Raw genomic sequence first — 16219 nt, 5'->3', positions numbered from 1 at the left:
CTGCAGAACATAAGCATGCTCATGTACATACATGTTTTGTGATTACCTCTGGGAGAAGACATCCACAAATGAACTCCACCTCATCATTTAAGGTCAGCTGTGTTTTGGTTTTATTAAGAATTCCTCTGATATAGTCACAAATGATTGACTGGGACTGCTCATTCTCAATGTAGACAGGCACTTGAGAACGGGGTTTTAGTGGAAACCAATTTGACCTTTTCCCACCGAGTATATCCTTTGGGCCATAGAAGGAAATTATATTTCATATGTAAATGCACAAGTAATTAATTATATTTGGCAAATAATAGTTAAATTGTCACTTGACTATATTTAAGTCAACCATACTCAGAGTCTAGAGGAGTAATTTAAAGTGGAACCATCTATACCACCAAATGCTGCTCTGCTGATTTTGATGTGATAATCAAGTCCACTAATCTTTTGTCATTCCTTTCCCGATCTTGAACTGCTTGGACATGTGCCGGAAGATTGGATGTGGTTTTTCTTTTCACCCTAAAAAGGAGCAGAATCTTTCCATCCAAGACACTTCTTGCCTCCTCAGTCCAGAAAGCAAATCTGTGCCCATAGCTTTTAATAACAAGACAAGACAAAATCCATAATTACGTGTAACGAGGAGACTGACACGGAGGGATCCATTATGCAGTATTTATTAATCACAACTTCACTCAAACACACAATATGCACCGGAGTGCACACACACATCCACAGTAGTAGTATGGGTATCAAGACTGATGATGAACAGACACAGAGTGAGTTACCAGGCATGAGTGGAAGGGAGTGAGCGAGAACCAGGATCCGTTATGCAGGCTTGGCTCAAGGGCAGGCAGCAAGGATCAGAGTTCGTATAACAGGCGTGGTTCGTGGGCAGGCAGAGAGAGAGTCAGAGTCCGTATAACAAGCGTGGGTCGTGGGCAGGCAGAAGGCGAAGCAAAGTAAGAGACAGGCTGGAGTCGTGCACAGGAGATCAGGCTGGAGATAATGCTCAGAAATGCTGGCCGGGGCTAAACAAGACTTCGCCTTGAACGAGTGTTTGAGTGCGGCTTATAAGAGGTACGTGGGTCATTAGCCAGATTCCAATCAGGTGTATGCGCAATCAGTGTAGATGGATTACGTAATGCTAAAAGTCCGGAGATGGTGGCCTCTGCTGGCCAGCGAGGGGAGTTACTGGGACCGAGTCGGTGACATACTGGTCACCGGTAAAAGAGATTTTAAGTATGTTTTGTTATTCATGTTACAAGTTGTTGTATTGACACAATATAAATTTTTAATTTTACAGATTTACAAGAAAAATAAATAATTACTGACATACCCATCAATTTGAAATTGTTCCATGAGTAGAAGGCACCACCACTGACGGATGATAGGTATATCCATCTGAAAGAAAGACTGTTTAGTCTGACAGTTAACCAACATGTTTTTGTTAATACATGATGTTGGGTGTGCTTGCAATAACCATGCCCCTTTTTTTAAAAGATATGTTGCTTAGAAGAAAGCAAGATAATATACACTAAAATAGTTACATTTTAGCTATGATTAAGAAAAGCACCAACAAAATAAAGTTACATAAATAATAAAATAATACCTCCTGGAGTTGAAACCCAATGCCACACACCATTGAGAGGGTGTACTGAAAAGAGAGAAGCCACAGTCATTTACAATGTTTACAAAATCTTTAAATCAATTTATAGTATAGTATAGTCAATATATAGTGAAATTTATATCTTACCATGAGTACAAAAACACCACAATCATTCCCTCTTGTCTGACGTGGCAAAGCCTAAAATAGGCAAAGCAAATCAATTTTATTTTAGAATAATGTACAAAAAATTTAATTGTTGTAAAAGCCAAATAATATATATATATTTTTTAAGTTGATTCCTCACTGGAAAATCATATCCAGTCTTTTCAGACCATGTCCCATGATCCACTTGGTAAGAAATTTTCCTGTAAACAAAACATAGTAGTAATACTAACAATTACAGCTCACCTCAACTCTAGAACACCATGCATAAAAAAGGCTAGATGAACATAGCCAGAAGTTCAAGAAACGGCTATAGGAACGTAGCCAAAAGTGACAGAACTACACGGTTAGGAAATAAATAGAAATGGCTATAGGAACGTAGCCATATATCACATAAAGGCTGAAACGTCTTAGTTTATTGATAGACCTAAAAATTGCCCTGTATTCCTCATCTCCAAATCCTGATTCATGCTCTGCGTACAGAGAGTCTAAGAACACCATCTCTCTTCGAAGCGGCATCATTATCTACAATGTTAAAGGTGTAAAAATATTTCATTTGAACATTATTGCTTCTTCCAAGATTTTTCAGTGTTTTATTTTAGAAACACACACATTGCAATACCAATTATTGTATGCACTAGACATTTCAATATTTTCTTACACAGACAACCAAGTGGTCTGGTCCATTGGCATTTGTCCATGCTGGAAAGGCTAACAGGTCTTTCAAGTCTGCATCTTCCTAGAATTGATCAGGACAGTTATGTCGTTTAATTTAGTTTGTACTTCTCACACAGTAAATACAGTACATACACGCACCGGTAATCCATTAACAATGTTGTTAGGAGTTTCTTTCCACACAGAGACAACATAAAAGTCCTCAATGTATATGTCCTTGCCCTACATGAATAAAAAGAAACTGTTGACAATGACATGAACATTTTCACACAGTTTAGAAATTGTTTTTTTTTTTTAAATTTGGATCAAGTTAAAACAATCTATATAAATATTATGTTTTATAGTACATACAATTTGTCGAGCCATTTCACAAATAAGCTTCATGCAGGCGTTTCCAATCTGCAATAAATACTTAAATCAATGTTTTTAATTAAAAATAAGTTATAATAAAAAAACAGACTGCTTACATGGGAGTCCATGTCCCTCAACAATCCAAGGCTCCAAAATTCTTCTCGAATAAGGCACACTTGCCCCTCCTTCACAATTATTTCACTGCCAGGGCGATTTCGGTCCAGCACATAATCAAGCTGTAATAATAATAACAATAAATATGTGTGTGTGTGTGTGTGTGTGTGTGTGCGTTTGTATGTAATGGTAATTGTTCACTAGTTTCTCTTGTAATGGATGCCAGTCCCTCTCCCAAGGCTTAGTAGGTTCCAAAAAATTCAGAAGAGTGGTAGGTTCACAAGCTGTTTTTTCTGTAATTGGTACTGATGACAGAGGAGATGTGACTGATGTTATGCCTGGTGATGCAGCGGTCGTTTGTAAAGTCACAATATTTTCTGGCAGTGCTGTCAGTGGTCCTTAGAGTACATTAAAGCATCAAAATTAGAAAATAACACATAATAATTAGTGAACAGAAACTTGACACTGAGCAACTGGAAAGAACAGTCAAATTACCAAGTGACATGTCCATGCATTTCTCTGTGGAGGATGGATTTTCTATAAATACAAATATACACATAAGTACAGTTATGGATATATTGATGTATTTGTTACAAAGTAAGGGAAACATTACCTAACACAATCTGGCTGTGGTCATTCATGTGAATGTTTGTGTTGAATTCCTTTTTTATGTCATGAAGACGTTTCTCGTTTTTTCTGACATTGTAATGGTGGATGATGTTTCGCATGAGGAAAACATGTGTGGATGGCAATGCCATGTTCATAAAGTAGTTATTTTTCTTTAGCTTTGAAAAAAGCTGTTCTGCAGCCTGACTGTTAACTTTGCCAGCTAGTTGAGGCACAAGACGAAGCTTCCTCAGTGAATCACGAGGATCTTTTGTGTTGTCTTCGTGAAAGCGGTCATACAGAACATAGTGTTCTGCAGAACCAGTTATTGGATGACCATCCGGATCTGGACTTTGCTTTTTTGCAGTGAGCCATGGCAGAGTTACCTGTAATTTTCCTGATTTTGCTTTTGCAATATTTTCAGTGGTTGGTTCGAGTAACCTTCCCTCGAAAGGTGTGAAAGTTATGGGTTGCCTCAAATTTGTGTGGGTGGACAGTCCACGGGCAAAGTCATAAATAACAACATTTGGCAGATGCTTCCAAGACAGAAGCATATCTGCAAAATCCCGTGGACTTTCTGCTCGCAGATTACATTTTATACTGTAAACTATGCCACAAGGACACATGATGACAGCCCAACCTCTATTGTAAAGTGTCACCCTTTAAGGTAACACTTTAGAGTAATAGTCCATTAGTTAATATTAGTTAATGCATTTACTGACATGACTTAGAAGTTTAATACATTAATTACAGTATTCATTCATCTTTGTTAACGATTTAATGTTTAAGTTAAATAACGTTAGTTCATTAATGCACTGTGCATGAAATAATGTCAACAAGCACAACTTTGGATTTTAATAATGCATTAATGTTGAACTGATATTAATAAAGGCGGCACAAGATTGGTGACACTTAGTGTTAGTAAATTGATTAACTAAAGGACTATTATACTGAAGTGCTACCATATTCAGATTGAGAAAGTAAAGGCTTAACTAGCTTAACACTGTTTGTTCTGTAGCCAATAGAAAAACATAAATAATAAAACAAATAAAACTTTCTTCAGAAGATAATATACTATCGTAAGTACTGTGAAAATGTCCTTGCTCCATTACCTTGAATAAATATTTCACAGGAGCGCCCTCAACTGTACTTCATGCTGCAACAGTATGAATAAATGTTAATAAGTGACATTGATTATGTGATATACCTTGTCTTTCAGAGGAGCTGAGTGGTTTCTTCGGCAGACCGCCTTTGTCCTCAACTGCTAAAGAAGGACAAAAAAAAAACACAAGATAGGCAAAAGTCAGTGTCAAAGCAGCAAGAAGACAATCTCATCAGCACAGTGTTTTGATGTTGTGTTTAATTGATTATGCTATGGTACATAAACAATTAAAGACAATAATAAAGGGTTATACACACTGCAAATTTTAGATTGTAGATTTAACTACCTTAGAGTTCAAATTAACACTCCCTCAGTGTTTATATGGGAACCACTATAAAAAGTGTTAAAATAACACTTTTGAAAGTGTTTAAAAAAATTACCACTCAGAGAGTGTTAATTAGCAAACTCTTATTGTGTAAAATATATGTAAAATGTATATCAAAATACTGGCAGCAGTAGCCAAAACCAAAGATGAAATCAACTGAGAATAAAACTTTAAATAAAATAATAATGAATAAAAAAAATTAACAAATTACACAATAAAATTTATTTTTATTTTCAACATCTTTAAAACAACTCATCACATTAAACAACTCATCATGGAGCTTCACTTATTACTGAGCTTTGGCTTTAATTCTGTCATGTGAACAAAAGCTCTTTATGAAATTTCTGTTGTTCATTTGAAGTCACCATGATGGAGGACAGAGTCTGCTTTAGTAGGGTTCTTCAACTTCTTGCTATAAAATTTTTTTTTTATTTGGATGCTATAATTATTAGTGCTAATCACACTATTCTTACATGTAGCATGAAAATTCAAAAGAAAATGTAAGAGTCAGTCTGAAGAGATTAACTATGATATCAAAGCCATCTTCTCCTGCTTGTTTTCTAATTCAGTGTCACATTAGTTATGTGTGTGAAATAAATAAAATACATAAATGAAACCACTGAAGCTTTAACAATTAATGACTTTAAAAGAATGATTTACAATGTGAATGTTTGATCTATGGCAGCACTTAAAAACACACAGACATCAACAATTAGTCTTTGAATCTCAATAATGGTGACAAACAAAAAAAATAAAAATCAATTAAAAAAACTACTGAAATATTACCTCCCAAACACAACACAAAATAAATAAAAAGAAAGAGATTGTAACAACATAAAGCTGCATAATTTATTTATGATGCAATGCATGCTGGGAGCTTTGTACTATGCTGGCACCCAGCATGAAATATGCAGCTTTTTTCTTTTTAGCAACCATGGTTGAGGTTCATATCCTGATTCTTGATGTCTGTGTGTCATAAAGAGCTGCTGAAGCTTTAGTGTATGACACTTTATATAACTCTAGAATTTTGACACTTCACTCTGAATTACCACAACACTTAAAAATTGAACACCAATGAATTTGCTGTGCACCTTGTGCTTCAAAAGCATTGAGGTTTTTTCACAAGTAGCGCATCATCTGCTCATCCACCGTCACCTCTAGAACCCGATGAGCTGGAGCTGGCCGCCACTGCAGGAAGAGGCCTGTCCTTTGGGGGTTTCTGTGAGTTACAAGTTGTAGTTTGCATTAAAATGTTGCCAGCATGATATATATTTTTAAAAAAGTATTTAAAAAATAAAATAAAGCCTATCTCTTTGCTGAGAATGTACTGCTGGAACCGCTTCAGTGTCACGAAAAATCTCGAGAAATCGAAAAATATTGAAAAATGAAAAAATCTTGAAAGATCAAGAAAAATCACGAAAAATTATAAAATCTTGAAAAAGCACAAAAATAAAAAAATCACAAAAAATAAAAAATATAAAATTTAAAAAAAATTACATTTTTGAAAATTCACACAAAATTAATTTTTTTTAAAAAAATTGCAAAACATGAACATTTTTTGAAAAATCGGAAAACATGAACATTTTTTCAAAAATCACAAAAAATCAAAATTTTTAAAAAAATCGCAAAAAATCACAAAAAATGAAAATTTTTTGAAAAATTGCAAAAAATCACAAAAAATAATTTAAAAAAAAAAAATGGCAAAAAATCACAAAAATGAAAAATCGCAAAACTAGAACATTTTTTGAAAAATCGCAAAAAATGAGCATATTGAAAAATCACAAAAAATTAGCATTTTTTGAAAAATCGCAAAAAATGAAAATTTTTGGAAAAATCACAAAAAAAGATTTTTTTGGGAAAATAACAAAAAATCTAAAATTTTTTAAAAATAACAAAAAGTAAAAATTTTTAAAAATTCGCAAAAAATTAATTTTTTGAAAAATCGCAAAAAAGAAAATTTTTTAAAAAATCGCAAAAAAATCACAAAAAATGAACATTTTTTGAATAACGCAAAAAATTAAAAAATGTTGAAAAATCGCAAAAAATAAAAATTTGTGAAAATTCCACAAAAAAATGAAATTTTTTTGAAAAATAACAAAAAAATCAAAATTTTTTCAAATATCACAAAAAATCACAAAAAATGAATTTTTTTGAAAAATAACAAAAAAATGAATTTTTTTGAAAAATCGCAAATTAAAATTTTTTGAAAAATCACAAAAAATTACAAAAAATGAAAATTTTTTGAAAAATCACAAAAAATCACAAAAAATGAAAATTTTTTGAAAAATCGCAAAACATGAATTTTTTTTGAAAAATTGCAAAACATGAACATTTTTTGAAAAATCGCAAAAAATAAAAATTTTTTGAAAAATCACAAAAAATTACAAAAAATGAAAATTTTTGAAAAATCACAAAAAATCACAAAAATGAATTTTTTTTGAAAAATCGCAAAACATAAACATTTTTTGAAAAATCGCAAAATATGAAAAATATTTGAAAAATCGCAAAAAATCACAAAAAATGAAAAATTTTTGAAAAATCGCAAAAAATCACAAAAAATACATTTTTTTGAAAAATCGCGAAAAATCACAAAAAAATATATTTTTTGAAAAATCGCAAAAAATCACAAAAAATATATTTTTTTAATAATCGCAAAACTAGAACATTTTTTGAAAAATCGCAAAAAATGAGCATATTTTGAAAAATCACAAAAAATGAGCATTTTTTGAAAAATCGCAAAAAATGAAAGTTTTTTGAAAAATGGCAAAAAATGATTTTTTTTGAAAAAACGCAAAAAATCACAAAAATGAAGTTTTTGAAAAATCGCAGAAAATGAATTTTTTTTGAAAAATCGCAAAAAATGAAAAATTTTTGAAAAATCGCAAAAAATGAAAATTTTTTGAAAAATGGCAAAAAATGAATTTTTTTTGAAAAAACGCAAAAAGTCACAAAAATGAAAATTTTTTGAAAAATCGCAAAAAATTAAAAATTTTTGAAAAATCGCAAAAAATGAAACATTTTAGAAAAATCGCAAAAAATGATTTTTTTTGAAAAACAACAAAAAATAAAAGTTTGTGAAAATTCCAAAAAAATGAAAATTTTTTGAAAAATAACAAAAAATTGAAATTTTTTCAAATATCACAAAAAATAATTTTTTTGAAAATAACAAAAATGAACATTTTTTGAAAAATCACAAAAAATCGCAAAAAATGATTTTTTTTGAAAAACAACAAAAAATAAAAATTTGAAAATTCCACAAAAAATGAAAATTTTTTGAAAAATAACAAAAAAATCGAAATTTTTTCAAATATCACAAAAATCACAAAAATAATTTTTTTGAAAAATAAAAAAATGAAATTTTTTTGAAAAATCGCAAATTAAAATTTTTTGAAAAATCGCAAAAAATGAAATTTTGAAAAATCGCAAAAAATGAAATTTTTTGAAAAATAACAAAAAAAAATTCGTGAAAATTCACAAAAAATGAAAAATTTTGGAAAAATGGCAAAAAATGAAAAATTGTTGAAAAATCGCAAAAAATGAAATTTTTGGGAAAAATCGCAAAAAAATCACAAAAAATCACAAAAAATGAAAATTTTTAGAAAAATCGCAAAAAATCACAAAAAATGAAAATTTTTTAAAAAATCGCAAAAAATCACAAAAAATGAAAATTTTTTGAAAAATCGCAAAAAATCACAAAAAATGAAATTTAAAAAAAAAATCGCAAAAAATCACAAAAAATTTACATTTTTTGAAAAATCGCAAAAAATTTAATTTTTTTGAAAAATCGCAAAAAATCACAATATGAAAAAATTTTAAAAATCGCAAAAAATAATTTTTTTTTGAAAAATCGCAAAAAATGAAAATTGTTGAAAAATCGCAAAAAATAAAAAAAATTTTGAAAAATCGCAAAAAATGAAGATTTTTTGAAAAATCGCTAAAAATCACAAAAAATGAAAATTTTTTGAAAAATTGCAAAAAATAAAATTGTTTGAAAAATCACAAAACATGAAAATTTTTTGAAAAATCGCAAAAAATGAAAATTTTTTGAAAAATCGCAAAACATGAAAATTTTTGTGAAAAATCGCAAAAAAAGAAAACTTTTTGAAAAATTGCAAAAAATGAAATTTTTTTGAAAAATTGCAAAAAATAAAATTTTTTGAAAAATCGCAAAAAATTATTTTTTTTTGAAAAATCGCAAAAAATGAATTTTTTTTGAAAAGTCGCAAAATAAATTTTTTTGAAAAATCGCAAAAAATGAAATTTTTTGAAAAATCGAAAAAAATGAAAATTTTTTGAAAAATCGCAAAAAATGAAATTTTTTTGAAAAATTGCAAAAAATTTAAAATTTTTGAAAAATCGCAAAAAAATGAAATTTTGAAAAATCGCAAAAAAAATCGCAAAAAATGATTTTTTTTGAAAAATCGCAAAATATATTTTTTTGAAAAATCGCAAAAAATTAAATTTTTTGAAAAATAGCAAAAAATGTATTTTTTTTGAAAAATCGCAAAAAATGACATTTTTTTGAAAAATCACAAAAAAAGAATTTTTTTTAAAAAATCGCAAAAAATGAAAAATTTTTTCAAATATCTCAAAAAATAACAAAAAATGAAAATTTTTTGAAAAATCCCAAAAAATGAAAATTTTTTGAAAAATCGCAAAAAATGACATTTTTTTGAAAAATGACAAAAAATGAATTTTTTTTGAAAAATCGCAAAAAATGAAAATTTTTTGAAAAATCGCAAAAAATCACAAAAAATGAAATTTTTTTTCAAATATCTCAAAAAATAACAAAAAATGAAAATTTTTTGAAAAATCGCAAAAAATGAAAATTTTTTGAAAAATCCCAAAAAATGAAATTTTTTTTCAAATATCTCAAAAAATAACAAAAAATGAAAAATTTTTGAAAAATCGCAAAAAATGAAAATTTTTTGAAAAATCCCAAAAAATGAAAATTTTTTGAAAAATCACAAAAAAATGAAATTTTTTTGAAAAATCACAAAAAATTTAAAATTTTTGAAAAATCGCAAAAAAATGACATTTTTTTGAAAAATTGATTTTTTTTAAATGATTTTTTTTTTGAAAAATCGTAAAAAATGAAATTTTTTTGAAAAATTGCAAAAAATGAAATTTTTTGAAAATCGCAAAAAATGAAAATTTTTTGAAAAATCGCAAAAAATCACAAAAAATGAAATTTTTTGAATAATCGCAAAAAATGAAACATTTTTGGAAAATCACAAAAAATGAACAAATTTTGAAAAATCGCAAAAAATGAAAATTTTTTCAAAAATCGCAAAAATCACAAAAAATTTTATTTACTTGAAAAATCACAAAAAAATAAATTTATTTGAAAAATCACAAAAAATTAAAAAATTTTGAAAATTCGCAAAAAATGAAATTTTTTTGAAAAATCACAAAAAATCACAAAAAATGAAAAATTTTAGAAAAATCACAAAAAATGTAAAATTTTTGAAAAATCGCCAAAAATTAAAAATTTTTGAAAAATCGCAAAAAATAGCAAAAAAATGAAAATTTTTTTGAAAAATCACAAGATGAACATTTTTTTGAAAAATCGCAAAAAATTTACATTTTTTGAAAAATCGCAAAAAATTAAAATTTTTTGAAAAATTAAAATTTTTTGAAAAATTAAAATTTTTTGAAAAATCACAAAAAATCACAAAAAAATGAAAAAATTTTGAAAAATCGCAAAAAATTCAAATTTTTTGAAAATCGCAAAAAAATTTAAAATTTTTGAAAAATCGCAAAAAATGAAAATTTTTTGAAAAATCGCAAAAAAATGTAAATTTTCTGAAAAATCGCAAAAAAATTTACATTTTCTGAAAAATCGCAAAAAATGAAAAATTTTTGAAAAATCGCAAAAAATCACAATATGAAACAATTTTGAAAAATCGCAAAAAATTAACATTTTTTGAAATATCGCAAAATTCACAAAAAATGAAATTTTTTTGAAAAATCGCAAAAAATGAAAATTTTTTGAAGAATCGAAAAAATTTACTTTTTTGAAAAATCGCAAAAAATCACACAAAATGAAATTTTTTTGAAAAATCACAAAAAATGAAAATTTTTTGAAACATCACAAAAAATGACATATTTTTGAAAAATCGCAAAAATGAAAATTTTTTGAAAAATCACAAAAAATGAAAATTTTCAGCACAATCCATTGTGACTTTCAAAAAGCTAGGTTCATACCCTTAGGTCAAAAAGACATGACAATGGAAAAATCTTCAGAGAAGCTGTTTTGTCATTAGGTGTACGCACCAGATCGTCTGAATGCAATATGGTGTAGGGATCCTAAAGTGCTGTTTTCTGAGTTACAAGAACTTCCTAAACCGTACAACAGATATGGCAAATGCTAGTATTGGCCCAGTGCCCAGATAGCAGGCAGTAATCGGCCCGAGCTCGGCTGCCCTCCGGCGCCTCCGGCTCCGACTCGGCATCGGCGAGTGTTATCCGGGCCGAGTGCGGCCCGCAGCTCGCTCGCGCACATGCGGCTGTGATGCGGCTGTAAAGCACTGGCCCGATTCCGGTCAACCATATCCGGTCCGAGTCTGTCTGTAGAGTCCTGGCCGCTTCTGGCAAGGACTCGGCTGATGGCAACCGATTAAGTTCTTATTTTATCTAGTAATCTGTTAGCTCCACGTTTAATGATAATTTGAGAAAATATTCATGGTACGATAGCAAAAAAAAAAAAAGAATATTTAGTGTGGATGGTCTCAATGTTTAGACGCAAACAAAACAATATTATTTATAAATAGATTATACATGTCATCTAGAGAAAAACTATGTAAAATTCGCTTATTTTTGAGATAGCACGCTCCTGTGCTGACTGTTTTTTTTTTTTTTAAAGCAGAAGTTGGTTTCATAATAAACACATGCGTGACTAAACTCATGATCCAAACTCCAATCCAGACGGTGGCGGTAATGCTCCAACAAGCTGGTTGTTAACCACCATGGCACGAAGATCACAAGAAGAAAAAGTTTGATTTTTCAAAGATTCCATGTGGATTCCGGTCAGAAAGGTAAGCTTTTTACTGCTTGTGTACTGTATAATTAGCGAATTTAGAGCTTAAAACATTTCCACGGTGTTTGGTTGTAACAGCGTTTAGTAATTTAAAACAGTTTGATACGAAATGTAACTTGCTTTAAGAAACACGACTGGAGCTAATGTATGCTAACGCTAACAGTTACAAACACGTCTGAAAGTTCCTTTTCCTTTTACACAATGTTAGATTGTAACGTGTGTAGTAACTGAACACTATTTTAATTATTTTAAAGAAACATGAAACGAATTTGTGTGTATGCTAACTTTGCGTTAAAGAAAGTTTCTGTAGACGAATCCATTAACGCTAACATGGCAAAACGTGTTTTTTTCCTGATTTAACATTATAAAGTACCGTGGATGTTGAAAAAAATCATTGTACAGGCGTATACTTATCCAACAGTATTAATTCTGTGATTATGTGTAAATAAAAACTAATCGTTTTGGATTAATAAAATATTATTGTTTATCTTGTTTATGCAGTTAGTCACGAAAAATGATCGAAACTCGACTGTTTACTATTCTCTTTAAATTATCCAAGAGAAATATATTAGTGTGCACTTTAATTCATATGTGTTAGCCTATGTGAATCAATTATATCTTTTGTTCAAGCTGTAATGGTCAGTTAATGTAAAACTGAACGTCTTAAAGCAGATTTTGATTTTTTTTTATGTTATTGACAGTGATAAATTCTGATTTAAATGAATGGGTAACAATAGTTGTTGGTTAAGTCTTATTGTTCTTGTTTAACAAAGGTTAGTGAGATCATTATGCAGCACATCACGACCATAGAAGTCAATGGCACACTCTTTTGAACGTGAATAGGCATGTTATAGTTGTGTGCTAAAAGTCCATTATAAGCTGTTAACTGCTGATATATTTTCAACATAGATTGAGCTTTTCAGACGTTACATTACTAATTGCTTCACAAACAGCTGAAATGGTTTATTGTTATTGGCTATCATCATCAAACATTTTTCACAATGGTAGGTTAATCTTCATGGGTACAGAATAATGCATGTGCTTGACCATCTTACAAATCTATGTCTCAGATTCATAAGGCTGTCACTCTGCATGAATCTCCAAATAAATCTTGTGCAACCTTCTGTGTACTGATTATTTACACTATAGGTATTATATGCATTAATTAACTTTGATAGTATTTTAGGATTTGAACTTTTCTTTACGGGAGGTTAACAACAATGTGATGTTTCATTATAGATGCATATGAGGAAGCTCGACTCAAACATCCAACATCCAACCCAACTGTGATTTCTGACTGGTAGACAGATGAGGATGATTATCGCCTGTCATACATCTAAAGACAGAACAGGTTTGTGTGCAATTATTTTAAACACATACTGTCAACATTATGTCATTGATCTATTACAACCTGTGAGTTTTGACCTGGCACTATACTAAAGTGATGTTTTGTTTTGTAAATGTATCTGATTAAAGGACAGTATAGACACATCTATACCATGATGAAGAAAAATTACTTGGAACAAAGAGGCTGGATAAAAGGCAGGTATGAAGATTTCAGAAATCAATGCAGCACCACAAGTACCATCACCATCAATGACTATGGCAGAAATCTTAAGACCACCATCAAGATGCACAGATACTGTACATTCCAGTACACCAGGCGTGTCCAAACTACGGCCCGCGGTGAGGCTTTTTATAAATATCAATAGAATCTGGCCCGCTATACAAAAATGAACGTAATTCAATAAATAACCACCGGGTGTCGCTATTACATGCATTCAATTAAGCAGCAGTTCTTGTTATGATCTGTCTGTCTGTCTGTCTGTCTATCTATCTATCTACACACAGTTGAAGTCTGAATTATTAGCCCCTCATTGATTTATTTTTCTTTTTTAAATATTTCCCAAATGATTTTTAACAGAGCAAGAACATTTTCACAGTATGTCTGATAATATTTTTTCTTTTGGAGAAAGACTTATGTTTTATTTCGGCTAGAATAAAAAGCGGTTTAAATTTTTTTATGAACCATTTTAAGGTCAAAATTATTAGCCCCTTAAGTCTTCAGAACAAACCATTGTTATAAAATAACTTGCCTAATTACCTTAACTTGACTAGTTAACTTGATTAACCTAGTTAAGCCTTTAAATGTCACTTTAAGCTGTATAGAAGTGTCTTAAAAATATCTAGTCAAATATTATTTACTGTCATCATGGCAAAGATAAAATAAATCAGTTATTAGAAATGAGTTACTAAAACTAATATGTTTAGAAATGTGTGGAAAAAATGTTTAACTCTCCGTTAAACAGAAATTGGGGAAAAAATAAACGGTGGCTAATAATTTAGGGGGGCTAACAATTCTGACTTCAACTGTATATATATATATATATATATATATATATATATATATACACACGTGTCTGTGTGATGTATGTAAAATTTGGCCCGCGACAACGTTTGTTTTTTTGCATCTGGCCCTCGACCCAAAAAGTTTGGACACTCCTGCAGTACACCTATGAACATTTACAGTCTTTGTTCTAGTGCAGTTTGAGATCAAGACAGAACTTATTGCATCTCGTGATGTCTTTGTAAGAATTGAAGACATCACTAAATTTGTTAAGGTTTAATGCAGCTAGAAAGTAAAGATCAACTAGAGAATATCAGCAGTGTCTAGCCCACTGTTGTATTTACAGAAGTTGTATGAGAATAAGCTACAGGTTGATTTATACTAATCTGTTATTTTTCTTTTTTAGCACGACTGACTGAAGTTTTAAAATCATGCAACATCATAAAGCAGCAGCTGGGCCTGATTCTCACAAAACCAAAACAGACGTGATGAAATTCCAGATGTAAACACATTTGACCTTCCTTTGGCCAATTTGATTTGGAAAAGCTTGAAAATCAACTAAAGGAGCAGCCTGAACAAATGAAGAAACTGGTAAGTTCAAGCTCTTGCTAATTTCAAAGTGTTTTAAGTTTATTTGTTTTTTTTTTATTGTTTTTTTTTTTGCTTCGTAGGTAGCCTACTTTTTTCCTAATTATTTCTTTTTTTTTACATTAGTACTTGTTCACTACTAATTATCTGTTTATCTTTTAATCACAGATGGAGTGAGGACAAATGTCCATACCACGCCACTGATAAAGAAGTGGAAAAATGCATTACAAGGTAGCTACAACTTGCCCCTGACAGGGATGGAGGAAGAAAGAAGAGAAAGCTAATGTGTCAAATGTCTACATCACTATTTTGTTTTATTTTTTAAACAACATTTTAAGTGTATTAGGATGTTCCCTGATACTTGAACAATTTGTTTCTTTCATTTGCATTTATATATATATATATATATATATGTATATGTATATATATGTGTGTGTGTGTGTGTATATATGTATGGTATGTGTATGTATGTGTGCGCGCCAAATTCTGAAGAAACATCTTGATACATTTTTAATAAACGTAATACAAATAAAATTATAAATATAAAATTGCACAAGACGTGTATATATATGAAATGTATAATCATCTCACTCATGTCTTGCTGTTTGTGCAATTGATTTTGTTCAAGTTTATTTAAAAAAAAAGTTTGACTTTATACTTCTGCAATTATATATATATATATATATATATATTTGTTTGTTTATTATTATTTTAATGTTTTATTAAAAAATGTTTCAAGATGTTTCTTCAGAATTCTGCAGTACTTTTTACAAGTTTGACTTGGATATTTTACGGATTGTCATTGGTATTTTTAAGATGTTTCTTGCTATATCTTAAATTGGTTTCTATATTTGGGTTTATATAAAATTTAGCTGTTTTTTACATATTTTTAATTGAAGTCTGTTGGGAAAACAGGGTTGTTTTAAAAAAAACATCTGTGTTTGTGTGTAATTTTTAGATTTTTTGTTTAAATCTTTCTGTGTGTCTTTATTGTGTTGTTTTATTGTTGTTTTTATATTGATATTCTTGTGCACTACAAAATTATTTATAAAATTTAGTACTATTTTTTTCATGCAATTAATAAACGTTTAACATTTATTTATTTTGTCATTTGTCTGATTATTTTCGTTACAGAATATGTATGCAGTTTGCACTTTATTCAAAGGTTAAACGCAGTGCTTACACTTTGTGTTTACATTATAGCCTGTGTTTGCTGTTATATAAATTCAAATGGTTGTAATACCATATATCAA

General features: G+C 29.4%; 1 protein-coding gene across 1 annotated transcript; it reads right to left on the bottom strand.

Annotated features, from left to right (window-relative positions):
* Positions 1 to 651: 651 nt before the first annotated feature.
* On the bottom strand, positions 652 to 3941 carry LOC103910688 (uncharacterized). The gene is made up of 12 exons (XM_073948765.1): positions 3513 to 3941; positions 3395 to 3436; positions 3101 to 3297; positions 2902 to 3021; positions 2786 to 2833; positions 2576 to 2656; positions 2421 to 2498; positions 2187 to 2284; positions 1902 to 1962; positions 1745 to 1795; positions 1601 to 1645; positions 652 to 1392 (listed from the first exon to the last, which is right to left on the bottom strand). Exons 1-12 carry the CDS (start codon positions 3661 to 3663, stop codon positions 1297 to 1299), a joined length of 1068 nt encoding a protein of 355 aa, XP_073804866.1. The 5' UTR covers positions 3664 to 3941; the 3' UTR covers positions 652 to 1296.
* Between the last annotated feature and the right edge of the window lie 12278 nt (positions 3942 to 16219).

The sequence above is a fragment of the Danio rerio genome, chromosome 4 (genome assembly GCF_049306965.1).
Source record: "Danio rerio strain Tuebingen ecotype United States chromosome 4, GRCz12tu, whole genome shotgun sequence".
In the NCBI taxonomy this organism is placed as follows: domain Eukaryota; kingdom Metazoa; phylum Chordata; class Actinopteri; order Cypriniformes; family Danionidae; genus Danio; species Danio rerio.
The sequence above is the reverse complement of the archived record's forward strand: the minus strand, read 5'-3'. Positions and strand labels throughout refer to the sequence as shown.

What these genes read in the sequence shown, in the direction of transcription:
- LOC103910688 (XM_073948765.1), bottom strand. Translation starts at nt 3,663, where the DNA reads ATGAACATGGCATTGCCATCCACACATGTTTTCCTCATGCGAAACATC. An exon ending in GTGAAATGGCTCGACAAATT is followed by an intron (nt 2,657 to 2,785) that starts GTATGTACTATA and finishes TTATTCATGTAG; the next exon opens with GGCAAGGACATATACATTGA. An exon ending in GAATACAGGGCAATTTTTAG is followed by an intron (nt 1,963 to 2,186) that starts GTCTATCAATAA and finishes TTTTGTTTACAG; the next exon opens with GAAAATTTCTTACCAAGTGG.